This window comes from Elephantulus edwardii, unplaced genomic scaffold (genome assembly GCF_000299155.1).
Source record: "Elephantulus edwardii isolate Elephantulus edwardi_28Jun2011 unplaced genomic scaffold, EleEdw1.0 scaffold00081, whole genome shotgun sequence".
Lineage (NCBI taxonomy): Eukaryota > Metazoa > Chordata > Mammalia > Macroscelidea > Macroscelididae > Elephantulus > Elephantulus edwardii.
Window position 1 is genome coordinate 11,016,194 of NW_006399831.1, and position 23,546 is coordinate 11,039,739.

Below are 23,546 nucleotides of genomic sequence, written 5' to 3' on the forward strand. Positions count from 1 at the left end.
GCTCCAGTGCAATCTTCAGAGTTTCTTCTGACATCCATTTTGGTCTTTTCTTCCTCTTCTGTCTTTGTAATGACCGTTTACACTCTTCTTGAATGATATCTTTGACATCCTCCCACAACTCATCTGGTCTTCGCTCATTAGTGTTCAAGGCCTCAAACCTGTTCCTGAGATGATTCTGAATTTGGCCCCATCTTGTCTCTCATGATGTTTATGGTTTGGGGCTTCGCCCCTAGGTCTCTGATCCACCTTGAGTTGATTTTTTTGTATGGTGTGAGACATGGTTTCTGTTTCACCTTTCTGCAAGTAGATGTCCAGTTTTGGGAGCACCATTTGTTAAAGAGTTCATCATTTCTCCATTTGATAAGTTTTGTTTCCTTGTTGAATACCAGTTTATTGTAGGTGGTGGTGGTGGTGGTGGTGGTGTTAAGTGCCGTTGAGCGGCAGGTGACTCATAGCGACCCTATGAAGGAGAGTCCTCAATTCTTGGGTGCCTTTCATCCTCTCCCCAGGTTCATAGGGTTTCCGGAGGCAAGCTATTATGGAAGTGGATGCCACTCCTCCTTCCAAGCTTGTTTTCATTTGGGAGCTCCACTCCACTCTCTGTCCGCATTGGGTAGCCAACCATTAACGCATTTGACACATTAGTGTCACAGCAACCAAAAGTGAACACAGTATGGCAACTTGTACACCAGGGCTATACGACCTAGAGGAATGTCTGAGCAAAAACAATGAAAGACAGGCCCGAGGGCCGTGGATTAAAAGTCACCCACCCTTGGCTTGGTAGCATCGCATTCTGTCCACTGGGCCAGCTGATCTCTCTCTCTATGTTTATATTAGATGGGTTAATTTTGGCTTTTCTATCCTGTTGCATTGTTTTGTGTGTCTGTCATTGTAACAATTACATGGTTTTTTGATTAATATGAATAGTAAGTTTTGAGATCATGAGTGCTATACCTTCTATTTAATTTTTGTTTTTTCATAAGTGCTTTGCTTATTCAGTCTCTCTTTCCTTTCCAAATAAACTTGTCAATTGCCTTTTCTATCTCTTTCAACAATGAGTTGGATATCTGTATTGTGATTGTGTTAAACCTATAGATTGCTTTTGGTAGGGTTGCCATTTATATTATGTTGAGCCTTCCTATTAATGAACAGGGGACTGTTTTCCATTTAGTTAGGTCTCTTATTGTTTCTTGAAGTAGTGATTGTAGTTTTCCTTGTAAAAGTCTTTTGTTTCTCTAGTTAGGTTTATTCCCACATGTCTCAGTTTGTGGTTGGCTAATTAGAAATGGTTTTGATATCCTAGTTTCCTTTATCACATGTGTTCTTTGTTATTGTAGGCCAATCCCACAGATTTTTTTATAGTGATCTTGTATACTGCCACTCTACTAAATTGGTCTACTAGGTCTAACAATTTTATTGCTGATAGATACCTTGGTGTTTTCTGTATACACTATCATACTGTCTGCATATAGCAACAATTTTAATTACCTCATTCCTGGTTTGGATGCCTCTTGTCCTTTTCTTGTCATATTGCCATAGCAAATACTTCCAAGACAGTATTGACTAGGAGTGGTGTTAGTGGCATCCTTGTCTGGTCCCTGTTCAAAGGGAATGCCTTTCAGTTTTCTCCATTGAGAATGGTGTTTACATATATACTTTTAAATTATGCTTCAATTATTACTTTTTTAATTTGTGGTGAATTTTTTTCTTCATTTCATAGTTCTCTTATATATAAACATTGGTTTAAGTTTTGGTGGAACCTTTAAAGTTTTTAACAAATTTCAATTTTATTTGGTTCTTGTATTTTATGTTTTATATTTTATTTTACATTATAATTATGTATCTATATTTTATTCCTTATTAGAAATAATCCTTAGAAATTATGAGGATGCCACAAGATAGAATACCCCAGAATTTAGACTAGTTGTTCATAGGGTCATTTTAAGTTGTTCTTGACTGGAAAACACCTGACACCAACATTGTTAGTAATATCTTTAGGATTTTCCCCCCTTATCTCTCAGTGGAAACATACTAATAATAGCTAATTATTTTTATATATCCTTAGATTTGCAGGAAAGCATATCCAGAATCCATAGAACAATTGACCTAATGTACTCTGACAAATCTATGATCCAGGTAAGTGAAATATTGACTTAGTAGAGGGACAGCGCAGGAGGGGAAGACCCTCTGTGAGGTGGATTGTTTCAGTGACTGGGGTAATCGGGATGGGTGTGTCAGAGGCAATGCGATTGGCACAAGATAGAGCAGGGTTTAGGACTGTTGTACATAGGGTCTCTATGAGTCGCAAACGACTCGACCACACATAACAACAACAACAACAACAACAACAACAAAACACTATAAAAATTATTTACATAGATTTTCTGTTATCTTTAAATATTTTTTATTCTTCACTTAATCCTTTTATCTTTGGCTATAAAAATTGCTGCTCTTAAAATGTTCACATTGACATTTCCTTTATTCCGTTATCTTCTCACAATATACCTTTTTCTTATGTTCTTCTAAAATTTAGTCAATATTTTTGCAGAGCTTTTATGTATAGATAGTTCTATAATAAATACATGTTTTTATGGAGATTATAAGAGAAAATTTTAGAGCTCAATTACATTTTAACTTCTGATATACATTAATAAAGTATTATGTTAACTTACTCATCACAGAGTAAAACTTTAAAGAAATCAGATGCTATTCATTCAAATTACCATTGTAAATTTTTTTTTGGTAAAGAAATAACCCATTTAGGTAAATAAATATGCATACAATAAATCTTTGTATTTTTGGAAAAAACCTTTATAAAAAAACGACTTGAACAGCACATCAGCAGAGAAATGCCAGAAGTGCAGGCGAGGCTTAGAAGGGGTCGTGGTACTAAGGATATTGTAGCTAATGTTAGATGGATCTTAGCTGAAAGTAGGGAATACCAGAGGAATATCTCTTTGTGTTTCATTGACTATGCAAAGGCATTTGACTGTGTATCATAACGAACTGTGGCTGACTCTGAGAAGAATGGGAATCCCAGAACACTTGATCATGCTAATGTGAAACCTATATGTGGACCAAGAAGTAGTCCTCAGAACAGAGCAAGGAAACACTGCATGGTTGAAAATTGGGAAGGGTGTACACCAGAGATGTGTCCTATCTCCATACCTCTTCAGCCTGTATGCAGAACAGATTATCCAGGAGGCTGGGGAGTGTGGCGTCAGGATTGGTAGAAGATCTATCAACAGTCTGCATTATGCAGGTGACATAACCCTGCTTGCTGAAACTGAGGAGAACCTAAAGCGCTTGCTGCAGAAGGTCAAGGACTGCAGCCTTCAATATGGATTGAGGCTCAGTATCAAGAAGACAAAGATTCTCACCACTGGACCAATTAGCAGCATCAGGATTGAGATTGTTAACAACTTTAGTTTCCTTGGCTCCACAGTCAACACTCATGGCACCACAAGCCAGGAAATTAAAAGATGTATTGCGATGGGAAAATCTGCTGTTAGGGACCTCTCCAAAGTACTGGAGAGCAATGGTGTCACTTTGGAGATGAAGGTGCATCTGATACAGTCCATGGTCTTTGCAATCACTTGTTCTGCGTCAGAGAGTTGTACAATGACTAGAGAAGATAGAAGAAGAATTGATGACTTTGAGCTCTGGTGCTGGAGAAGAGTATTGAGGGTACCATGGACTTCTAGGAAAACAAACAGATTCATCCTGGAGAAGGTTAAACCAGGCTACTCCTTGGAGGCAAGGATTCTGAGGCTTCATCTGACATATCTTGGACATGTTGTAAGGAAGGACTAGTCCTTGGAGAGGGACATCATGCTTGGGAAGGTGGAGGGATAGTGCAGGAGGGGAGACACTCTATGAGGTGGGTTGATTCAGTGACTGGCGTAATCAGGATGGTTGTGTTAGTGACAGTGCGATTGGCACAGGATAGAGCAGGGTTTAGCGCTGTTTTACATAGGGTCGCTATTAGTCACAAGTGACTCAACGGCACATAACAACAACCTGCTTTATGTATTTTTAGCTTATTTATTATCTCCCTTTTTCAAGTTAATTTTATAGTGTTTTTTAAAGTTTTTGATAAATTTTAAGCCTAGGTAATTTTATGTTGTTAAACAAAATATTATTCCAATAGTATGTTCATAATGACCAGTTTATAGATTTATGGAATGATGTCTTTTTTCTTTTCCCCCTTCACTACATTTAGGTTCCTTATCGCTTACATGCAGTTTTAGTTCACGAAGGCCAAGCAAATGCAGGACATTACTGGGCATACATTTTTGATCATCATGAAAATAGGTGGATGAAGTACAATGACGTTGCTGTGACCAAGTCTTCATGGGAAGAGCTAGTGAGGGACTCTTTTGGTGGTTATAGAAATGCCAGTGCATACTGTTTAATGTACATAAATGATAAGGCACAATTCTTAATACAAGGTAAGAATATTAAATTTGTTTATGTATTTGTAATAAGTTGTCCTTTTATACAACTCTTATCTTTGGTATGATACTTAATTTACTTAGAGGGTAATGAGTATGATTGGAAATGCTTGCTGCTGTTGAGTTATTACATGGGGATGCTGGAGTTGAGAGATATTGTGATCAGTGCTTAGAACTGGAACATATTTTCTACTCCACACTGTTAAGTGATTTTAATAGTTTGATCATTTTTTTTTCTCCTTGCTGTAAGCTCTTTGAGTTCTAGTGGTTTACAGGCAAGTGTACTGCCTATCCAAGGGTATGTAGTTCAAATACTCCAAGTGGTCTGTGGGAAAAGGACAGGCCATCTCCTCCTGTACCTCTGAAAACCTGCTGGAGGGCCAGCTGTAGGCCTGACTCAATGGTACATAACAAAAACGCTGTAATTACCTCACCCACTTACTAGTTCATATTTAAGCTTTTTTCAGCCTTTTTTTTTTTGTCCTGACTTTATTTCTAGCTTCATATACCACACTTCTCCGTCTTGAACTTTCTATACCTTATTTATCAACTTCTTGCTATATTCTGCGCATACAATACTGATCCACACATACTCCCTGTGTTCTCATGCTGGCTTAATTGATTTTTACTGTAATGCTCCCACGACTTCCTTTGGCTGTTTCCTCCTCATCTGTCAAGAATCAATTTAGATGTCATCTTCTCTGCAAATATTTTCTTTTCTGGCCTTGAAATACCTCATTTTGTTCTGTCTTTGAGTGAATTCTAGCTCAAAGAAACCATAAAGGACAGAGTAGATGTGCCCATGGGGCTTCTAGAAGTTTCCCGAAGCAGATTGCCTTATTTTTCTCCCATAGAGCAACCAGCCAGTGGGTTGGAAACCCCATAACTAAGTGCTTTAACAATGGCTCCTTTGATGTAGCCATCAAGTTAAACATGATTCATAGCAGACCCTCTGATGAGCTTTTAGAGTTACAAAACAAGTAGGTGAAGATTGCCCAAGTGTCTCCAGGGAGCAGCTGATGGATTTGACTTGACTGCTTTTAGATTAGCAGCACAGCTCCTTATCCACTAAGCTATCAGAGATCCACTTAGATACCAGGTCACTTAACTTTCCATTTATAAAATTAACTTTCTTTGGATACTAAAGGAAAGTTAATTTTGCTAGTTCCAACAAACTTTAGTTGTTTGCTGTATGGAATACCAAAAGAAAGAATTTAAATTCATGACATTAATGTTTTCTGTGTTAAAATTCATTATTGACTTGTTTTGCCCACATCACTATAATCAGATCAGTTATGGACCATATTCTATCAAATTTTTTCATATTCCTTCAAATTTTTATTTTTTATATTTCACTGCAGGGTTTTCAGATAGGAAACAAGATTTGTTGGAACTAATGAAGTTAGTTTACATTTTTATTCAGTATTCAGCAAAACCTTCTAGGAAAACAATCTACTTATGAATGTACTACATACAGTGTATGTAGTAAAGTTTAACTAACTCTTTAAAATACTATTTACCTAATGCTCTGAAAAAAATCTTACTATTGAGATTATTTTTTATAATTGAATATTAGTACTTAATCTATACTTAACTGCTCCAGATAAAAAAGAATTTATTTCAAACAATAAATTTGAATTATTTCTTTGTCATGAGTTCCACTTAATAGATAATTAAGCATCTGTTCTTATAAAAGAAAAAGGTAGTATTGAAATGTTTGAGTAACAAAAATTTTTACTTTATGTCTTGATTATTCATTTCTACCTTTCAGCTTTAAATATATACTGAGAAAATTACCTGTAATGAATTTTAAATATTTATGTCATTGCTTTTCTGAGTATTTGTGTCTTAAGTAGGGTTCATTTGCCAAAGGATAATGATTCATAGTTTAAATGTGTTTGAAATACATTGTTTTGAGGGTTTTATATTTCTTTAATTCCTGGTTTATATTAGTTTTAATATATGATTTTCAGAGGAATTTAACAGAGAAACTGGGCAGGCTCTTGTTGGAATAGACACATTACCACCGGATTTAAGAGATTTTGTTGAGGAGGACAACCAAAGATTTGAAAAAGAATTAGAGGAATGGGATGCACAGCTCACCCAAAGAGCTTTGCAGGAAAAGCTTTCAGCAGCTCAGAAACTGAGGGAGTCAGAGTCCTCCGTAACAAAAGGTTAGTAAGTTTGTATTAAGTTGTATCTTATTATCAATTTATTATATTTATTATCACTGTTTTATAAGAGAGGCTCATTGAAAAAATATAAAAACATGAACAGTAAAAATCATCTGTTGTGTTATCACGTAGAGACAGCCATTACTCATATTTTAGTCAGTCTCTTTGCCAAAAGCCTTTATAACTATATTTACTTTTCTTAAAATAAATTAAGATAACTAAGAAGCCAAACAAAAAAATGCATCAAGAAAATAAACGTCGTTAAGATTGAAATGAAATGTGGTCAAATTCCATACATTTATCCAGAAGTAGTGAGGCAATTTTACTCTGGGATTTCTGGAAAAACACTGTTTGCAAGTAAAATCTGATATTGTACTAGGATTGTAAAACTGGCTCCTGTTAATTGGATCCAAGAGAATGAATACAACTTTAAAACTCACTGTCGTCTCATTAGTTATGACTCCTACTGACTCTCCATTGAGTTTCTGAGACTGTAAACCCATCTTTCTCCCTGTCACCACTGGTTGATTCCAACCACCAGACACTCAAAACCTTTGGCTTATTGTTGTTGTGTGCTGTTGAGTTGCCTGCGACTCATAGCAGTACTATGTACAACAGCCCTAAACTTTGCTCTATCCTATGCCATTCCCGTGCCTGTCTCCGACACACCTACCCCCATTCCAAATATTTATGATTTTAGAAGTAATGAAGTATTGTTGTTGTGTACCAAAGAGTCAGAACCGACCCATAACTGACCCTCTGGTGGGTTTTCAGAGGCAGTTAATCACACAGGGAGAGATTGCCGTTCTTCTCCTGTGGAGCAGCTGGTGGCCTGGAATCATGTGCCTTTGAGATCGCAGTGCTGCTTCCTGCCATGAGGCCGCGAGAGCACCCTATAATATTGAAAATATTCTTTAATTCCTTGAATGCACAAACTAGGTGATGTTTATATTTCTAATCTCCAACATCTCACATATTAAATGACATGTGCTATCCCATGAATATTTTCCATCTTGAAGTCAATCCCTAGAAGATTCCAAAGAGTTCTTTAATGCAATCATCAGTTAAGCAAAGTACTAATATTTTTAATACTATGGTCATAGTAATACTACTCAAGGGAGATGAGGTAAAATTGTGTGTTATAGATGTAATTCTTTGTAGGTTTAAATCTGGTTCCCAAATCTCTTCCCATAATTTTCTTGGAATGAGGATCAAAATAGGGACTTTTTAAAATTCCATTGCTGATTCTGTGTATCATGCTTATGATGATTATATAGACTGCCTTTCAATGATTATCAGAATAACCAGGTAATACGCCTAAGTATGGGAGTGGCTTCCACTTTCTAAACAACATGCCTCTGGAAACTCTGTGAACTTTGAAAAATGTTGATAGTTACAGAAGGGCATCAGGCCTTTTGTTCATAGTTTCACGATGAATTGTGCTTGACTTGACGGCAGTCAACAACAACACACCTAAGTAGAAACACTCCCTATCACTACTACAGTCAAAACTCCCAACTCATGTTGATGTTAGGTGCCATCGAGTCAGCTACAACTCGTAAGGACAGTATGAACAGCAGATGTGAACCTTGCCCTATCCTGCACCATCCACAGTCTCCAAGATGATCAAGCCCATTGTTTCATTCACTTTGTCATAATGACACAGGGCAGGGCTACAGTGCTCTCAATATAAGATTTTCTATGACATCCAGAAGGAACTCTAGTGGTGCAGTGGTTTAAGATTGACATTGACTACTAACTACAAAGTAGGTAATCCAAGCTTGCTGACCACTCCATAAGAGAGAGTTGTGTCAGTCTGCCTCCATAAAGATTACGACATTGGAGATCCTTTGAGGCCATTCTACATTTTCCTTTAGGAATGCTATGAGTCAGAATCCACTCACCAGCAGGGGGTTGGCTTATGACTTCCAAGCAAGTGAATAAAGCCCATACATTATATAATATATGGCATGATTAGAAAATCTCTTAGAATAAGCACTGTGCCACCAGAGCTCCTTAGGTGGATGTGTTGTTGTTATTGTTGTTGTGTACCATCAAGTTGGAAACAGTTCATAGCTGACCCTCCAGCAGGTTTTCAGAAACAATCTTTCAGAAAGAGATTACCCATCTTTCTCCTGTGAAACAACAGGTGGATTCAAACTGTATACCTTTGGGTTGGTAGCATAATTTCCTTACCACTAAGTCACCAGACCTCCCAGGTGTGATATAGCCCTTTAAAAAAAAAATCAGTGAAGAAGCACTTGCAGGAACAAGAAATTATTTAGAAGATACTATAGAACTAGAATATTATATACCTCCATAGAAAACTAATCATTCACAGTACTATAGAAATTAGTTTATTTAGGAATTTTACCTACAGGTAGGGAACTCAAGAAGATAAGCAAAATTAAATAAAGTTGTTAGAAAAGAAAGTGTTAGAAGAATAAAACATCAGCTGAATTCTAAATATTAGTTTGAAACATTCACACTAACTTGAGCTATCACATAAAATACCAGTTGTTACATACTGTAACATTGGAACTAACTTTTAACTGACCATCCAGCAGGTTTTTAAAGCTGTGATTGAATCAGAGGAGATTTGCCCATCTTTCTCCCACAGAGCACCTGGTGCACTCAAACCACCTACCTTGAGTAAGCTGCATAATTCTTTATCCACTAAGACACTAAAGCTCCATAATGATAATGATAGCCTAGTAGCTAATTGTCGTCGTTATGTACCTTTTATTTGGAATCAACTCCTAGTTAACCCACCAGTGGGTTTTCAGAGGCAGTAAATTGCACAAGAACAGATTGTCCATCTTTGGTTGTGGAACATTCAAACTACCTGCTTCTGGGTTGGCAGTACAGTTACTTAGCTACTAGGCTGCCAGAGCTCCATCTAGGGTAGTATGTTGTTGTTAGGTACTTTAGAGTTAAGTATGATTCAAAGCAGCCCTGTGAATAACAGACCTGAGTCCTCTCCTATCTTGTGCCATCCTCATCATCTCTGATACAGTTGAGTCCACTGCTGTAGTCACCAAGTCAGTCCATCTTGTTGGAAGTCTTCCTTTACTTTGCCGACCCTCCAATTTTCTAAGCATGTTATTCCTTTCCAAAAAAATAGCCTCTCCTAGCAACATGTCTTAAAGTATGAGAAATGAAACTTTGCCCTCCTTGCTTCCAAAAAACACTCTGGCTGCACCTTTTCCAAGACTTACCTGTTCATTCTTTTGGCAGTTTATGAGATATAATCAGTACTCTCAATACTCTGCTAACCCAAAGACTGCAAGGTTCTGGTGATTTAAATCCATCAGCAACACTGTATGAAAAGAATGGGCACTTCCCTCCCATAATGACTTACTACTTCAGAAGCCTGACAACAGAAGGGTAACAGTGAGTTGAGAAAGACTTAATGGCATTGAGTTTGGATTTGAGGGACATTTTACCTTGTTATACATTTTGGGAGGCCCAAATGGATAATAATTGATAATAACTACTGCCATCTAATGGGAATAAACTGGAATGCATGTAAATCTAAAGTGATAGAAGAATTGATGCTTCTGATCTGTGGTATTGAATATACATGGACTGCTAGGAGAATAAACAAGTCTGTTCTAGAGAGGGTGAGATCAGGCTACTCCTTGGAGGCAAGGATTTTAAAGCTTCGTCTGACATACTTGGGTATGCTGCAAGGAGGGACCAGTCCTTGGAGAAGGACATCATTTTTGGAAGGATAGTGGGACAGATTGACTCAGTGAGTTAGGTAATGGGGATAAGTGTGTCAGAAAGTGAGGTTGGTTCAGAATAGAGCAGGGTTCACAGCAGTTGTACATAAGATCACTATGAGTCACAAGCTACTTGATGGCACATAAGAACAAAATCAAGTAAACAAAGGTCTTCACCACAGAACCAACAGTCAACATTAGGATATATGGATAAATGATGGAGCTGTAAATGATTTAATGATCAACACCCTTGCTATCAGCAGTCAATAAATCAGGAGAAATATTGCTTTGGGCAGGTTTGCTACAAACTGCTGAAGAGGAATGATGTGGTGTACCTGATTCAGGCCATGGCTTCTCAATCACTTGCTGTATATCAGCTGAACAATGAATGAGGATGACTGAAGAATTAATACCTTTGAGTTGTGGTGCTGAAGAAAAGTACTGAATGTCCCATGGGCTGCCAAAAGAAAAAAAAATTTGGAAAAAGTGCAGCCGGAATGCTCCCTGGAGACAAAGATGGCAAAGCTTCATCTCTCATGCTTTGGACATGTAGGTAGGAGAGTTCATGTAGGGTCATCATGCTTGAAAAGATGGAGGGTTAGCAAAGGAGAGGAAGACCACCAATGAGATGAATTGACATGATCGCTTAATCAGTAGGCTTTAATGTGTCAGAGATGATGAAGATGGTAAAAGATAGGGCAGAGTTCAGGTCGGCTGTTCATAGGGTTGCTATGAGTCATACTTGACTCCATGTACTTAATAACAATAGGGAAGTGACATTTAAACAAAAGGACAGGACAGATAGACAATACTAGATGAAGAGAGTGATAGGTAAATATAGGTAAAGAGTATTTGAAGAGCACATAAATGCCACAGAAAATTTTATGTGTTTCTCCCTTTACAGAAAGGGTAAAGGGCAGAAGATGCTGGAGAGAAAAGCAGGAACTCATTTCTTGTTTGTTGCCATTGAGTTGACTGTGACTCATAGTGACCCCATGAGCAATGGATCTGAACCTTACTCTGGCCTGTGCCATCCTTATTGTCTCTGATACACTTGAACCTGCTGTTACAGTTACCGTACCAATTCATGTAACCGAGTGTCTTCCTTTCGCTGAACCTTCACCATTCTAATCATAATGTCCTCTTTCAAGAAATGGCCCCTTCTAACAGCATGCTTAAAATACAAGAGATGAAAATTCACCATCTTTGCCTCCAAGGAACACCCTGGCTGCACTTTCTTCAAGACATATGATCTCCTAGCAGTCTGTGGGATATTCAGTACTCTTTCTCCAACACCACAACTCAAATACATCAGTTCTTTTCTCATCCTTATTCATTGTCCAACTTTCAAGTTGTTGTTGTTAGGTGCCATCAAGTCGAGCACGACTAATTGACCCTGTGAACAAAAGATCTGAACCTTGTTCTATCCTGCACCATCCTCACACTACCTGACACACGAGTCCATTGCAGCAGTCACCATATCTTTCCATCTGGTTGAGGGTCTTCCTCTTCTTCACTGACCCTCCACCCTTCCCAGCATGTACTTCTCTAAGGAATAGCTTTGTCCAAAGTATGTGAGGCAAAGCCTCATCATTCTTGCCTCCAAAGCCCACTCTAGTTGCACTCTCTCCAGGTCATGTCTGTTTGTTCTCTTGACTATCCATGGGATGTTCAGTGCTCTTCTACAATACCATAGCTCAAAGACATCAATTCTTTTTGTGTCATCCTTACTCATTGTCCAGATCTTGGATACATGGCTAATAATTGGAAAGACTATGGCCTGAATCATAGCTAGTAATTGGAAAGACTGTGGCACACCTTGGTCTTCAAACTGAAATCACTAGTTGTCAATAATCTGGAAAAGTCCCTAACTACAAATTTTCCCAGTGCAATATGTTTCATTTTCTGACTGCTGGTTTCAAGGGTGTTAATGGTGGATAAAAGGAAGATGAAGCTATTGACAGTTTCAATCTCCTCTCCATCTGTCATAATACTGCCTATCAGTCCAGTAGTAAGAATCTTTGTTTTCCTGACATTGAGATGCTATCCATGCCACAGGTTACATCCTTGATCTTCTGCAACTAGTGCTTTTCCCAGCCCTCCTCACTTTCAGCAAGCAACTTTCAGGTATATAGCAAGTAATCAAAAATATCATGACTTGAATCAGAACTTGAATCTTTAAACTGACACAGTAAAGATTAAAATGGAAACATTTTAAAGCTGTCTACAAAATACATTTCATTAGGAGTAGGAATACACTGTTGACCTTTCAAAGTATATTGTTGACTCTGAGGGTTCTGAGTTAGCATAGCAAAGAGTTGTAAATATGCATGCAGGAGCCATCTTCACATGAACTGTATTTAAAGTTAGGAATTTATAGTGGTAGGGGTTTGCAGAATGGTTTTGTTTTTTCCTCACTCAACACTCAGCTAATAGGGACCAAGGTCAGAAAAAATGGAAATTTGAGTTTTTCATAATTAGAGCTTAAATAGGTGTGCTATTTGTAGAAAATCGGTGAAAACAAAAACTTCTTTTTCCTGTGAGTTGCTAATAATTATGAATAATGTACAATGAATTCTTACCATAAATTATAATTAATGCTTCTTTAATAACTACTTGAGTTCTCTTGGTTCAGATTTTCTTTGCAGGACAGGGTTGAGCTGTAAATTCAAGGAGAAAAAAATTATACTTTATGTTGTAGAATACTCAATTTAAAGACAAGAGTAAACTTGTTTTATAAATAAAAATTACTAGAAATGAATAATATAGATTCATTTTAGTATAGACTCTTTGTGATTTATATTAGATACACAATTGATTCTTTTCTCATGAAGCACAAGCGGGAGAACCAGAATATCTAGAGCAGCCATCAAGATGTGATTTCCCAAAGCACATGAAAGAAGAAACTATCCAAATAATTACCAAGACATCACATGAGCATGAAGATAAAAGCCCTGAAACAGTTTTGCAGTTGGTAAGAACTTTTCTTTTAGCATATCTCCATGTTTGCAACATTTCCTAGGAATGTGATGGCTGGTGACCTGATTAGGGATCAGGAGAGACAGAGCCAAATGATGCTCTACTCTAAATCAGCCATCTGTGAACCGGTCTCCTGAGCCCCAAGCTTTAATTTCATGACCTGTAATGACACTTTAAAGGAAGAAAGTTTCAGTCCTGTTCCATGATGATGAAAATCATATTCATAGATTAAATTTGCCATTTGATTTTGAGCCTTTGAAAGAGGAATGTTAAATTTAGCAGCAGTTTCATTCTCTTCTAGCAGTATCTCCATCTGGAATCTTATTACAGTACACGACAGAAATTTAAGATATAATTTTGATTGTTTCATGGCGTATGTTTAACAGTAATACTAGTAGGTGTTCTAGGTAAGAGTATTAAGATTTATGTAATCTTACAAAACAGTTTATGCTTATTTCAATAGGGTATTCTGTGTAAAAGTGACTACTTATATCTTAACTATTTTTAGTGCTTATATGTACCATTTTACCACATTAAATTGAACACATAGGGATTATACTATGTTATTTGTAATTCTGAAGGTAGTTATTTAATAAAAGTTAGAATGGCAAAACTATTCCATACTGCATACGTCTGTCTCCTGTTTGATTGGAGAACAAAAGCTGCTTTACTGCTGGTTTCATTTTCATCTTACCTGATTTAGTATGGAAGATTTCCCTCCTAAAGAACTAGAAAGAATCGTATATATTAGAATTTCACAACACTAAGTAAGAAAATTTAACTTGATAGATGCATTAAGATTTTTAATTCATTAAGACTTTGATTTAACTGAAATTTTCAATATATAACATATTTTGTAACTATGTTGATGAACTAAATAATCAGAAATTACTTTTTTACTTCCTCATTTCCTATTTGAAGATTTCAAAAAAATTAATACATAGCCTTACAAAAAGATAGAAAAACCACAATAGTATAAAATAACCAAAGCAAAAACACCTCTCAGTATGTTAATGTAATTAGTTGTTTCTAATGACTCTAAATAATATATTAAAAAATCTTTTTAACTCTAAAACATTTTATGAAACATTTTTTTGAGTGAAATGTAGTGTTTGTTCTTGGGAAATGGCTTAGAAGAAGAGCGTAGAGCGGGAAGAATGTATTTTGCCTGATGCCAAAAGTAATTTTACAGTGACTTTTGTTAATTGGAGTTTTTATTTTTCAGACTGTACCCTGTAGTTCATAAGAATTATCCATTAAGCTAGGATCAACCAAAAGCAACGCATGGTATATAGCATCATGGTTTTTTTTTTTTAAATTGCCAGAAATTACACTTAGATTTTGCTTATCATGTAAATTAGTGACCTGCTTCCTCACTTTCACATGAGAAAGGAGAACAGCAGAGAGAAAATGACACATAAATATGTTTCCTGTTCACTGTTGTGGTTTTGTTTTTTTGTTTTTTATAGTTTTTGGAGTTAGTTTTGTCTGCATAAATCCTGCAACCTGTCTGTGATTGTGCTAATTGTTGTCTGATGAGGTTTTGGTTTAGTGGTCAGTGGCTTATAAAAACAAACATAAAGATTCTTTGAAATGAATTGAGGCCAATTTATAGCAACTCTAAGGGACAAAATAGAACTTCCTCACAGGGTTTCCAGGGCTATAAGTTTTTACAGAAGCAGAATGACTTCTTGTCCCATGGAGCAGATGTGAGTTTGAATCAGCATTCTCAGCAGAATACTTAACCACTGCGTCCCCAGGGCTCCATGTCAGTTGTTTAGGATCATGCCAATCTCTTGGAGTTTTCCCACGTAATCCTGTAGTTCAGATGTTTCATAGTATAAGTTAAAATTGTCATTCTGATTTTGAATCTTAGGATCCTGGATTTTTAAATACTAGTATTTTTAAGTATTATTTACCCACCACTGAATAAATTAATTCCATAACCAACACATATCCGTAAAGGCATACAGGAATGACAACAACAACAAAGTAACTATTAGATCCTTTTATGACTTAAACTATAGCCATTTTTACAAATATTTCAATTCTAGCATTAGTTTAAGAATTTTCTCCAAACTTTAGAATTACAAGAAAGAGAGATACATTCTTAAAATATTTAGGCATCTTGCGCTTTAGAAGAAGGTCTTCATTTAACTTTAAAGGAAATATCTTTAGAAAATTTGAAATGTAGACTTCAGACAAGAATCATAATATCCCTATCACAAAAGTAAATAGCTGTCCAGATGCCAGCTTATGATCTTTCAATTTTATTTTTAAACATAGGTTTGGGATTTATTTTATGTAACGGAATTATTACTACATAAGAAATTTTGTATCTTACCTTTTTTTCAACTTGATATTTATTAAGCATTTCTCCATTTTACAAACATTATGTAAAAAATGTATGATGATTAAATATTATTCCACCGAGTGACTGAATTCTTGTTAAATTACTCATTATGCTACTGCATATTTATTTCTATGTTTATATTATTGTGAACAGTCTGCTTGAAATAAAACTTTACATACTGGATTTTTTTTTGTTGTTTTTATAAGATCTCAGTTCAATTGCGTTACTGAAATAGGCAAGTTCTAAGGCCAGAGACATGATAATTATGCATGTCTCTAATAATTTTTTTATGAGACCATTCATTTATTTGTTTTTATTTAGTAAGTTAATGAGTTTTAGGTAATTATTGAAAATATTTTAATTAATTTTACAAATTATTAGCTGAAACATTAATTTTAATAGTTTTTAAGTTTTGCCTTTTTCAGAATACTTGTATAAGGCTTGATAATAGGAAAAATAAAAATATTTTTAGCAAACCCCCAATTATGTCACTCTTAAATTCCTTGTGGGAATAATGTTGTGGTGGCTTAAAATTATCAAAACTTAATGATTGACACTGCAAAATTTCTACATGCCCACTCTTTTATTTTTTCACCTTCACTTACATGACTGATAATTATTTGTTTCTTGGGAGATGGTTATGATGATTATACTTAAACTCTTCAGCCATTCCTGGCAAAGCTTACAAAGCAATTATTTTTCCTAAGTGGTGGTGGTGTTTTTTAATGGTAATAAAGATATTGTTTTAGAAGTATCAGTATTTATGTTTAATATTTTTGAGATGCTTTTGTTTTAGAATGATTTGCTAGTAACAAATTTTTCATCAGAAAGTCCAAGCAGTCTTCTCAGTTTACCTGCTTCTGTTTCACTCTTCTGACTGGATACCTGGCACAAGTATTCTCTTACATTCCGGGAAGATTTAAAATCTCAGGCCAAGTATATGTGTCCTAGTTATATTTGAACTCAAGTGTAGTAATTTAAAGTAGCATATAAAAGTATAATAATGTATTGACTGCCATTTATAGAAGAATTGTTAAGTACAAAAGGAACTTTAGTGACTTAGTGGTAAGAAGTTGCACTTCCTGCCCAAATCCACCAGCTGATGATCCACAGGAGGAGGATGAGCATCCTCCTCCCATAATTTACTCCCTCAGGTTCCGCTTGGTTCTTACTTAGTGGTATAGAACAGCAATCTTAAGTACTAGATGTTGGAATACGTGAATACCATTTCTCATGATAGTTGCAGATTGTTTATTTCTTTTTGAATTTGATCTGATAAGTAATATCTATCTAATTTTCTTTTTTAAAATTTTATTTTTTGAAGTTGACCTAATAAGTAATAACTATCTACTTTTCTTTTTAAAAAATTTTTTATTATTTTTTGGTTCATGTACCATCAAATCAAATCTGACTTCGACAGGAGGAGATTGTCCCTCCTTTTCCAGCAGAGCATTGGGTGGATTCGAACCGAACATCTCTGGGATTGCTGTGCAGCTTCTTGCTACTAGGCCACCAGAGCTCCCTACAATTTTCTAATAATCTTATGGTAATAATTAACATTTATACAGAAGGGAAAAAATGCTAGTCTTGGTCATTAGTTTCGTTTATTTACTTTTTGCCTATTCACCTCTGAGAAACTAGACAATATTCACATGCTGAAATTTACGTATATTTCAAATTGAAGTAAAATCCTTTTACTTAATTTTATTTAAATTTGTGTCAGAACTGTACTTAAGAAAATATCTGCTAAAGAACATGTTGTTGTTGTTATGAGCCATCAAGTTGCTTGCAACTAACAGCAACCCTGTGTACAACAGCTCTTGAACCCTGTTCTGTCTTGTGCCAAACTTATTGTCTCCAACACACCTACACACACTACCCCAGTCACTGAATCAATCCATCATCTGCTAAAGAACGTAATAATTATAGATTTACTCAATGAAATAAGTCCTTTTTGAAGTTAGAGATTTTAAAAAATTTATCAGTTATATGGACATTAGAAAATACAACTTCTATGCTCTGAGGGGTAAAAAACAGAAAATTTGATTTAATGTTTACTGTTTAGAAGGTAAAAGGAAAGACAATTCCATTGTGGTGACTTCATACTAAGTAGGTACAGATATTTTAGAAGATTGAAAATAGTGCACACAAACTTTGTGTTTCCATTGTTCTCTTTTCTAATGTTGATACTGATTTTCTTCTGCAGAAACCTGAAAGTATCACAAGCCAACCACCTAGCCAGCGAGTTGTAGAGGTGGTGATTCCTCCTGTAGGGAAATTTATGATTGAGTCAAAGGAGGAGGGGGGTTATGATGACGAGGTACCTTTATTCTAGACCTCTGCACAATTTCCACTTATCTTTTTGCTGTGTAATAAAGTACTTGGGCATGCATGTCTGCAGCTTCACAGAGAACGTGTGTTGCATACCGCTTTGACACCCATGGACTGAAATTACCTTTCCAGTTGCTATCAGACTGTTCAATTTTCTTTTTCTTCCTGTGTTTTTCAGAGGTGAGAGGCCTTTTCTTTTTTAAAAAAAAAACAAACATTTTATTAATTTTAATGAACATTTACAGAGATTTTGGATTTCCATTCATTCATTGTTGCACTATTTTCTCTACCTTCCCAGTTTGTTGCTCTTTTTTTCCCCCTTGAAAGTCTGTTTTAATTGTCCCATTGCCACAGTGATTGTCAAAATCAGTTCTGACTAATCTCTTTTGTCCAGACTGTTGAATTTTAAATGCAAATTTTAATAGAAATCTTATGGAATTTGTCAACAGAATGTTTTTATGTGCCTAGAATGTTTTATGGGAAAATATTAATTTACCCTCATGTAAATTGTAGAGTACAATGAAGTTTATTTCATTAAATAGAAAACTTTTGAACATTCAATAAAATTTATTTTACTTTTCTACTTTATTTGAATTATTCATACTTTACTCCATAGTATCTATTAGAAAAGTTAAAGCATTATAACAAAACAGATAGTTGATTTTTTAAAATTTTTGCTTCTTCTCTGTGCACCTGTGCATGGAATGATTTATCAGCCTTTTGGTAGGAACTGTATCTTATGTTCATCATTCCTCTTCCCTGTTAATGCTCAACTATTTTTGTAGCTTTTAAACTTTAAAGAGTTATTTTCATTTATCATGATAACAGTTTTTAGGCATTCACATGAAACACTGATATCCTAGTTCACCAATTTTTTTTTTCTTCTAATTTGCTTTTCTTCCCGAGATGATTATTCACATTGGAATGAGGGCCACTAAAGCTATTTCTGAAAAGTAACCACAAGGAAGACTTTTATTCTATGAGCAAAGGAAGAAGTTAGAAAAAAAAGTTTGATGATTACTTCTCATTTGTTAATTTTTACTGACATCTAGAAAGAAGACTGGACATTTGTGAAATACAATATTCCAAATACTATTTTTCAGATGAATCCCAAGGTTGTATCCAACTATTAAAAAATATTTCACCTCTAAATCAGAATTATCTTAATGGCATGGTATTGCTGTGCTAATATATAAGAGCAAAGGATCCATAATCCTAAGAACTGGTCAGAAGGTTTCTCTTAAGCAGATAATGTTATCTATATTTTAGCTCTTTGGTGTCCAGTTCAAATTAAATACATAGTTAAAAGGCTTCAAAGAATGAAGTAATGGTGCAATTTTTATGGAATCCTCTAATGCAGTAATTTCATACTTCATATTTCATTTTGCAGACAGTTGAGAGTAAATAGCTGCTGTAAAATAAAATACTTGACTATTTATTACTTTGTAACCATAAACTGTTCCAGAAAACTTTCTGTGTTGGCTTTTGAAGATAAGAGAAACTGGCATGTGTTTAAGAAAAATAATGATCAATCACCTAAGTGTTAAATGTGTGTAGTGAGTCCTTTAACACTTAATGAAGTAGAATTACGATTAATATTTGACACTATTGTTTGTACAAGTGCTTATGCTATTGGAAATTTTGTTTATTTTTAATTAGATTGATAACCATGCATGTGCCTTGCACTTTTAAAAATAAGTCATGTGGATACAGGGCTGCTGCTTACAGGTGCACAGAAGGGCCTAGCCTAAGAGGACAGAAATGGGTTTAAAATTGAGCTCACTCTGAGCAGCACAGTGTTCCTGATTTGTCTTTCCATATGGGGTACCTTTTAAAAATTTCCATTTCTGAGAGGATGCCTTTTTGCAGTTTGCACAAAGGCAGTGTATAAGCTAGCTGTGGCCCTGTATGAATGATTTTGCTGATTGGAACAGAGTTGCTATATATTTTTTTAAAAAGGGTAATGTTTGATTTATAAATTGTGAAACACAAAAAAGGAGCTTTTAACTTGCATGTGAAGGGATTTTTATTTTGGGAGTTATTTTTTTAACAATTCAAAACTCTTACCTTAAATCCCTTGTGGCAGATCATGATGACACCGAACATGCAAGGTATTATCATGGCGATAGGTAAATCCAGGAATGTTTATGACAGGTGTGGTCCTGAAGCAGGGTTTTTTAAGGTACAATTAATATTTTTCTTTTCCTCTTTTTTAAAAGTCTAACTTTTAAACAAATGTTTCTTCACTTAAATCTTGTTTACCTGGATAGCTTTTCATTTTCTATTTTAGCCATAGCCACTTAATGTTCATAAAAGGGGGAGAATGTATTTTATATATAAATCTGGAACTGATTTTTTTCTTTTTATTTGGACACTTAAAGAAAACAATGTATTTTTGTTTCTCTAATAGTGCCAGAGTTTCCCTAATAGTGCTGCTCTGATTATTGGCAGATACTTGAATTTTACTTTGTTTACAAAAGGAATTGATGGGTAATAATAGAAATTGAGTGATTAATGTATCACTTTACATATTTTCTACTCGTTTTTAAATAGCATTAGTCCATATCACAACATTTTGCTTAAATTTTATTATTGATTCTGAATTAAATTTTTCATTTCGTGTTAAAAATTACTTCTTTATTGTATGCTTATTTATGTTTCTTAATCATCTTTTTTCTCTCATAAATAACTTTTTATATCCTAGTCATTTCAAGACATAGGAAGCCATCAGTCTAAACATTGCTCCATGACTAGATCTTTTGACCTTTCTTATAATACCAGATCTTTTCATTATTTTTGTTACATATTTGTCTTTCATAGGTGAAAACACTACTTATGTTTTGCAGTTAATTTGCATCAGTCAAAAATCTTCCTTCAGATATCTTCCTCTGCTCTTTATTTAGTGTTTAAGAACTACATTATTTAACTTTAATTCATATACAGTAAACTAAGTTCTTCTTTCTCTTTCGGCATTATTGTTTCCATTGATTTACTTCTGACTCATGGTGGCACGGTGTGTGTAGAACAGGACTGCACCTTAAATTTTCAAGGCTCTGACCTATCAGTAGCAGGTTACCAGGTCTGTCTTCTGATGCACTTTTGGGTTTGTTTGAACTGCTAGCCTTTCAGCCAGTATTTAAATCTACAACTATTTATGCAACTCAGTGCCACACTGGGACTCATCTCTTTTATTATTAAAACTAAAATTTACCTTGATCTCTTGTCACTCAGCTCTGTCTTACCCCTTTAGTAACCTGTAGAACAGATAGCCTAATTCATATGGAGGAGGGCTGCCAAGCCAAAGGTGGTTGGTTCGAACCTCTCTGGTGGTTTGTATCCATCAGCAGCTTTTCAGGGGAAACACAGAAGGTCAGTTATGAGTAGGTTCTATTTGACTTCAATGAATTTGAGTTTTTAAGTTTGGATTTGAGTGGGAATCAGCTATTCTATTTTTAGTGCATGCTGCCATCTGGTGGAGGACTGTGTAACTGGATGAATGCCTCATTTCACCCAGCCCAGCACCAGAGATACCCTGGGACATGAGAGCCCCTCTGATTGTATCCAAAGGAGTTCTGGTGGCATAGTACATTATGAGTTGCCATGCCAACCCAAAGACCAAGGCTCAAATTCCCAAGTTGCTCCATAAGAAAGATAGCCTAATGGAGTGTCTTCAGAACAGCGGGGGATTTTTTTGTGTATCAACATTTATATTACTTTTAAAAATCACCCATTTCTGAAAAGATATGGTTAAAAAAAGAGAAATAGTTATGATAGTTGTAGTTGGCTGAACACGACTTATTAGAGCCTTGGAAATCAATGGGGGAAGATTGCTCATCTTTCTCCTGTGGAATTCAGCTTGTGAAATTAAACTACTATACAATATTTTAGTTAGTAGCACAATGTGTCACAGACTACACCACTATATTTATATATTATAAAATTCATAAAATATGTATGTGTGATCTATCTATTATCTATCTATCTATCTATCTATCTATCTATCTATCTATCTATCATCTATCTATCTATCAAAATAGGGGGGCAGGCCTAGCAGTAAGGGCCTGTATGGCTAACCTGAAGGGTACGCATTTCAAATCCACCAGCTGCTCCACTGGAGAAAGATGGGTATTCTCTTCCCATTCTGTTTACTGCCTCTAGGGGGTCAGACATAGCTTGGTTCTGACTCAATAGCACAAAAGAACAACATATAAAAGAAAGGTGATCCAACAGAATGTGGATGTTACCGAGCAACATCATTATCATTAATATCACATGCAAGCCAAATACTGCTGAAGCTCAGCCAAAAATGACTGAAACAGTACATTGACAGGGAACTGTCAGAAGTTCAAGCTGGATTTAGAAAAGGACATCACCAGGAATATTTTTGCTGATGTCAAATGAATCCTAGCTGAAAGCAGAGAATATCAGAAGAATTGATATCTCTGTTTTATTGATAATGTAAAGGTGTTTGGCTGTATGGATCACCTCTGTGGCAACTATTAAAAAGAATAGGAATTCCAGAACGTTTGATTGTTCTCATATTGTCTGAATGGAACAAGGGAATATGATATGGTTTAGAATTGTGAAGGGGGTGAGTCAAGATTGTATCCATTCTTCATATCATTCCATCTGTATACTGAGCAGATAATGTGTTTAGTTGGTCTCTCTGAAGAAGAATGTGGCATCAGGATCAGAGAAAGACTCATCAACAGCTGCACTATACAGATGATACAACCTTGCTTGCTAAAAGAAGGACATTTGAAGTGCTTGCTGCAGAAGATCAAAGACTAAGCCTTCAATATGGATTGCATCTTAACATCAAGAAGATGAAAGTCCTTACTACTGGGACACTGGGCAACACTGGGGGGAAGGATTAAAACAGTTAATGATTTTATCTTGCTTAGATCCCCAATCAATTCCTTTTGGTACCAGCAGTCAGGAGATAAGGAGATGTCTTGCTTGGGGCAGGTCTGCCGTCAGGGATCTCTCTAAAATACTGAAGAGCAAGGATGTCAGTTTGAAGACTAAGATGTGCCTGATTCAGGCCTTTGAGCTGGAGAGTAAATAAGGATAACAAGAATGGATGCCTTTGCATTGTGGTACTGGAGAAGAATATCCCATGGACTGCCAAAAGAAGAGAAGATCTGTCTTGGAAAAGGTGCAGCTGGAGTGGTCCTTGGAGGCAAGGATGCCATAACTTCATCTCTCATACTTGGGGCATGTGGCTAGATGAGGCTATTCCTTGGAAAAGGATATGTTCGGAAGGGTACGTTCAGCAAAAGAGGAAGACTACCATTAAGGTGGATTTACACAGTGACTGCAGCAATGAGTTCAAGTGTATTAGAAATGGTGAAGATGCCACAGTATGGGACAGGATTCATATCTGTTGTTCATAGGGTTGTTGTGAGTCATACTAGCCTGAATGGCACCTAACAACAACACACATATACATATATACCTATGTATATATGTGGCTCTAGTGACCTAGTAATGAGGAGCTGTGCTGCCATCCCAAAGGCACGTGGTTCAA

General features: G+C 35.8%; 1 protein-coding gene across 1 annotated transcript in view; it reads left to right on the top strand.

Annotated features, from left to right (window-relative positions):
• USP25 (ubiquitin specific peptidase 25) overlaps positions 1–23,546 on the top strand; it is a 220,518-nt gene that overhangs the window by 173,699 nt on the left and 23,273 nt on the right. Inside the window, exons 15-18 of the mRNA XM_006889818.1 lie at positions 2,066–2,136; positions 4,223–4,451; positions 6,428–6,628; positions 13,188–13,327. Coding sequence (XP_006889880.1) covers positions 2,066–2,136; positions 4,223–4,451; positions 6,428–6,628; positions 13,188–13,327 — 641 coding nt within the window. The remainder of the gene's footprint in view (positions 1–2,065; positions 2,137–4,222; positions 4,452–6,427; positions 6,629–13,187; positions 13,328–23,546) is intronic.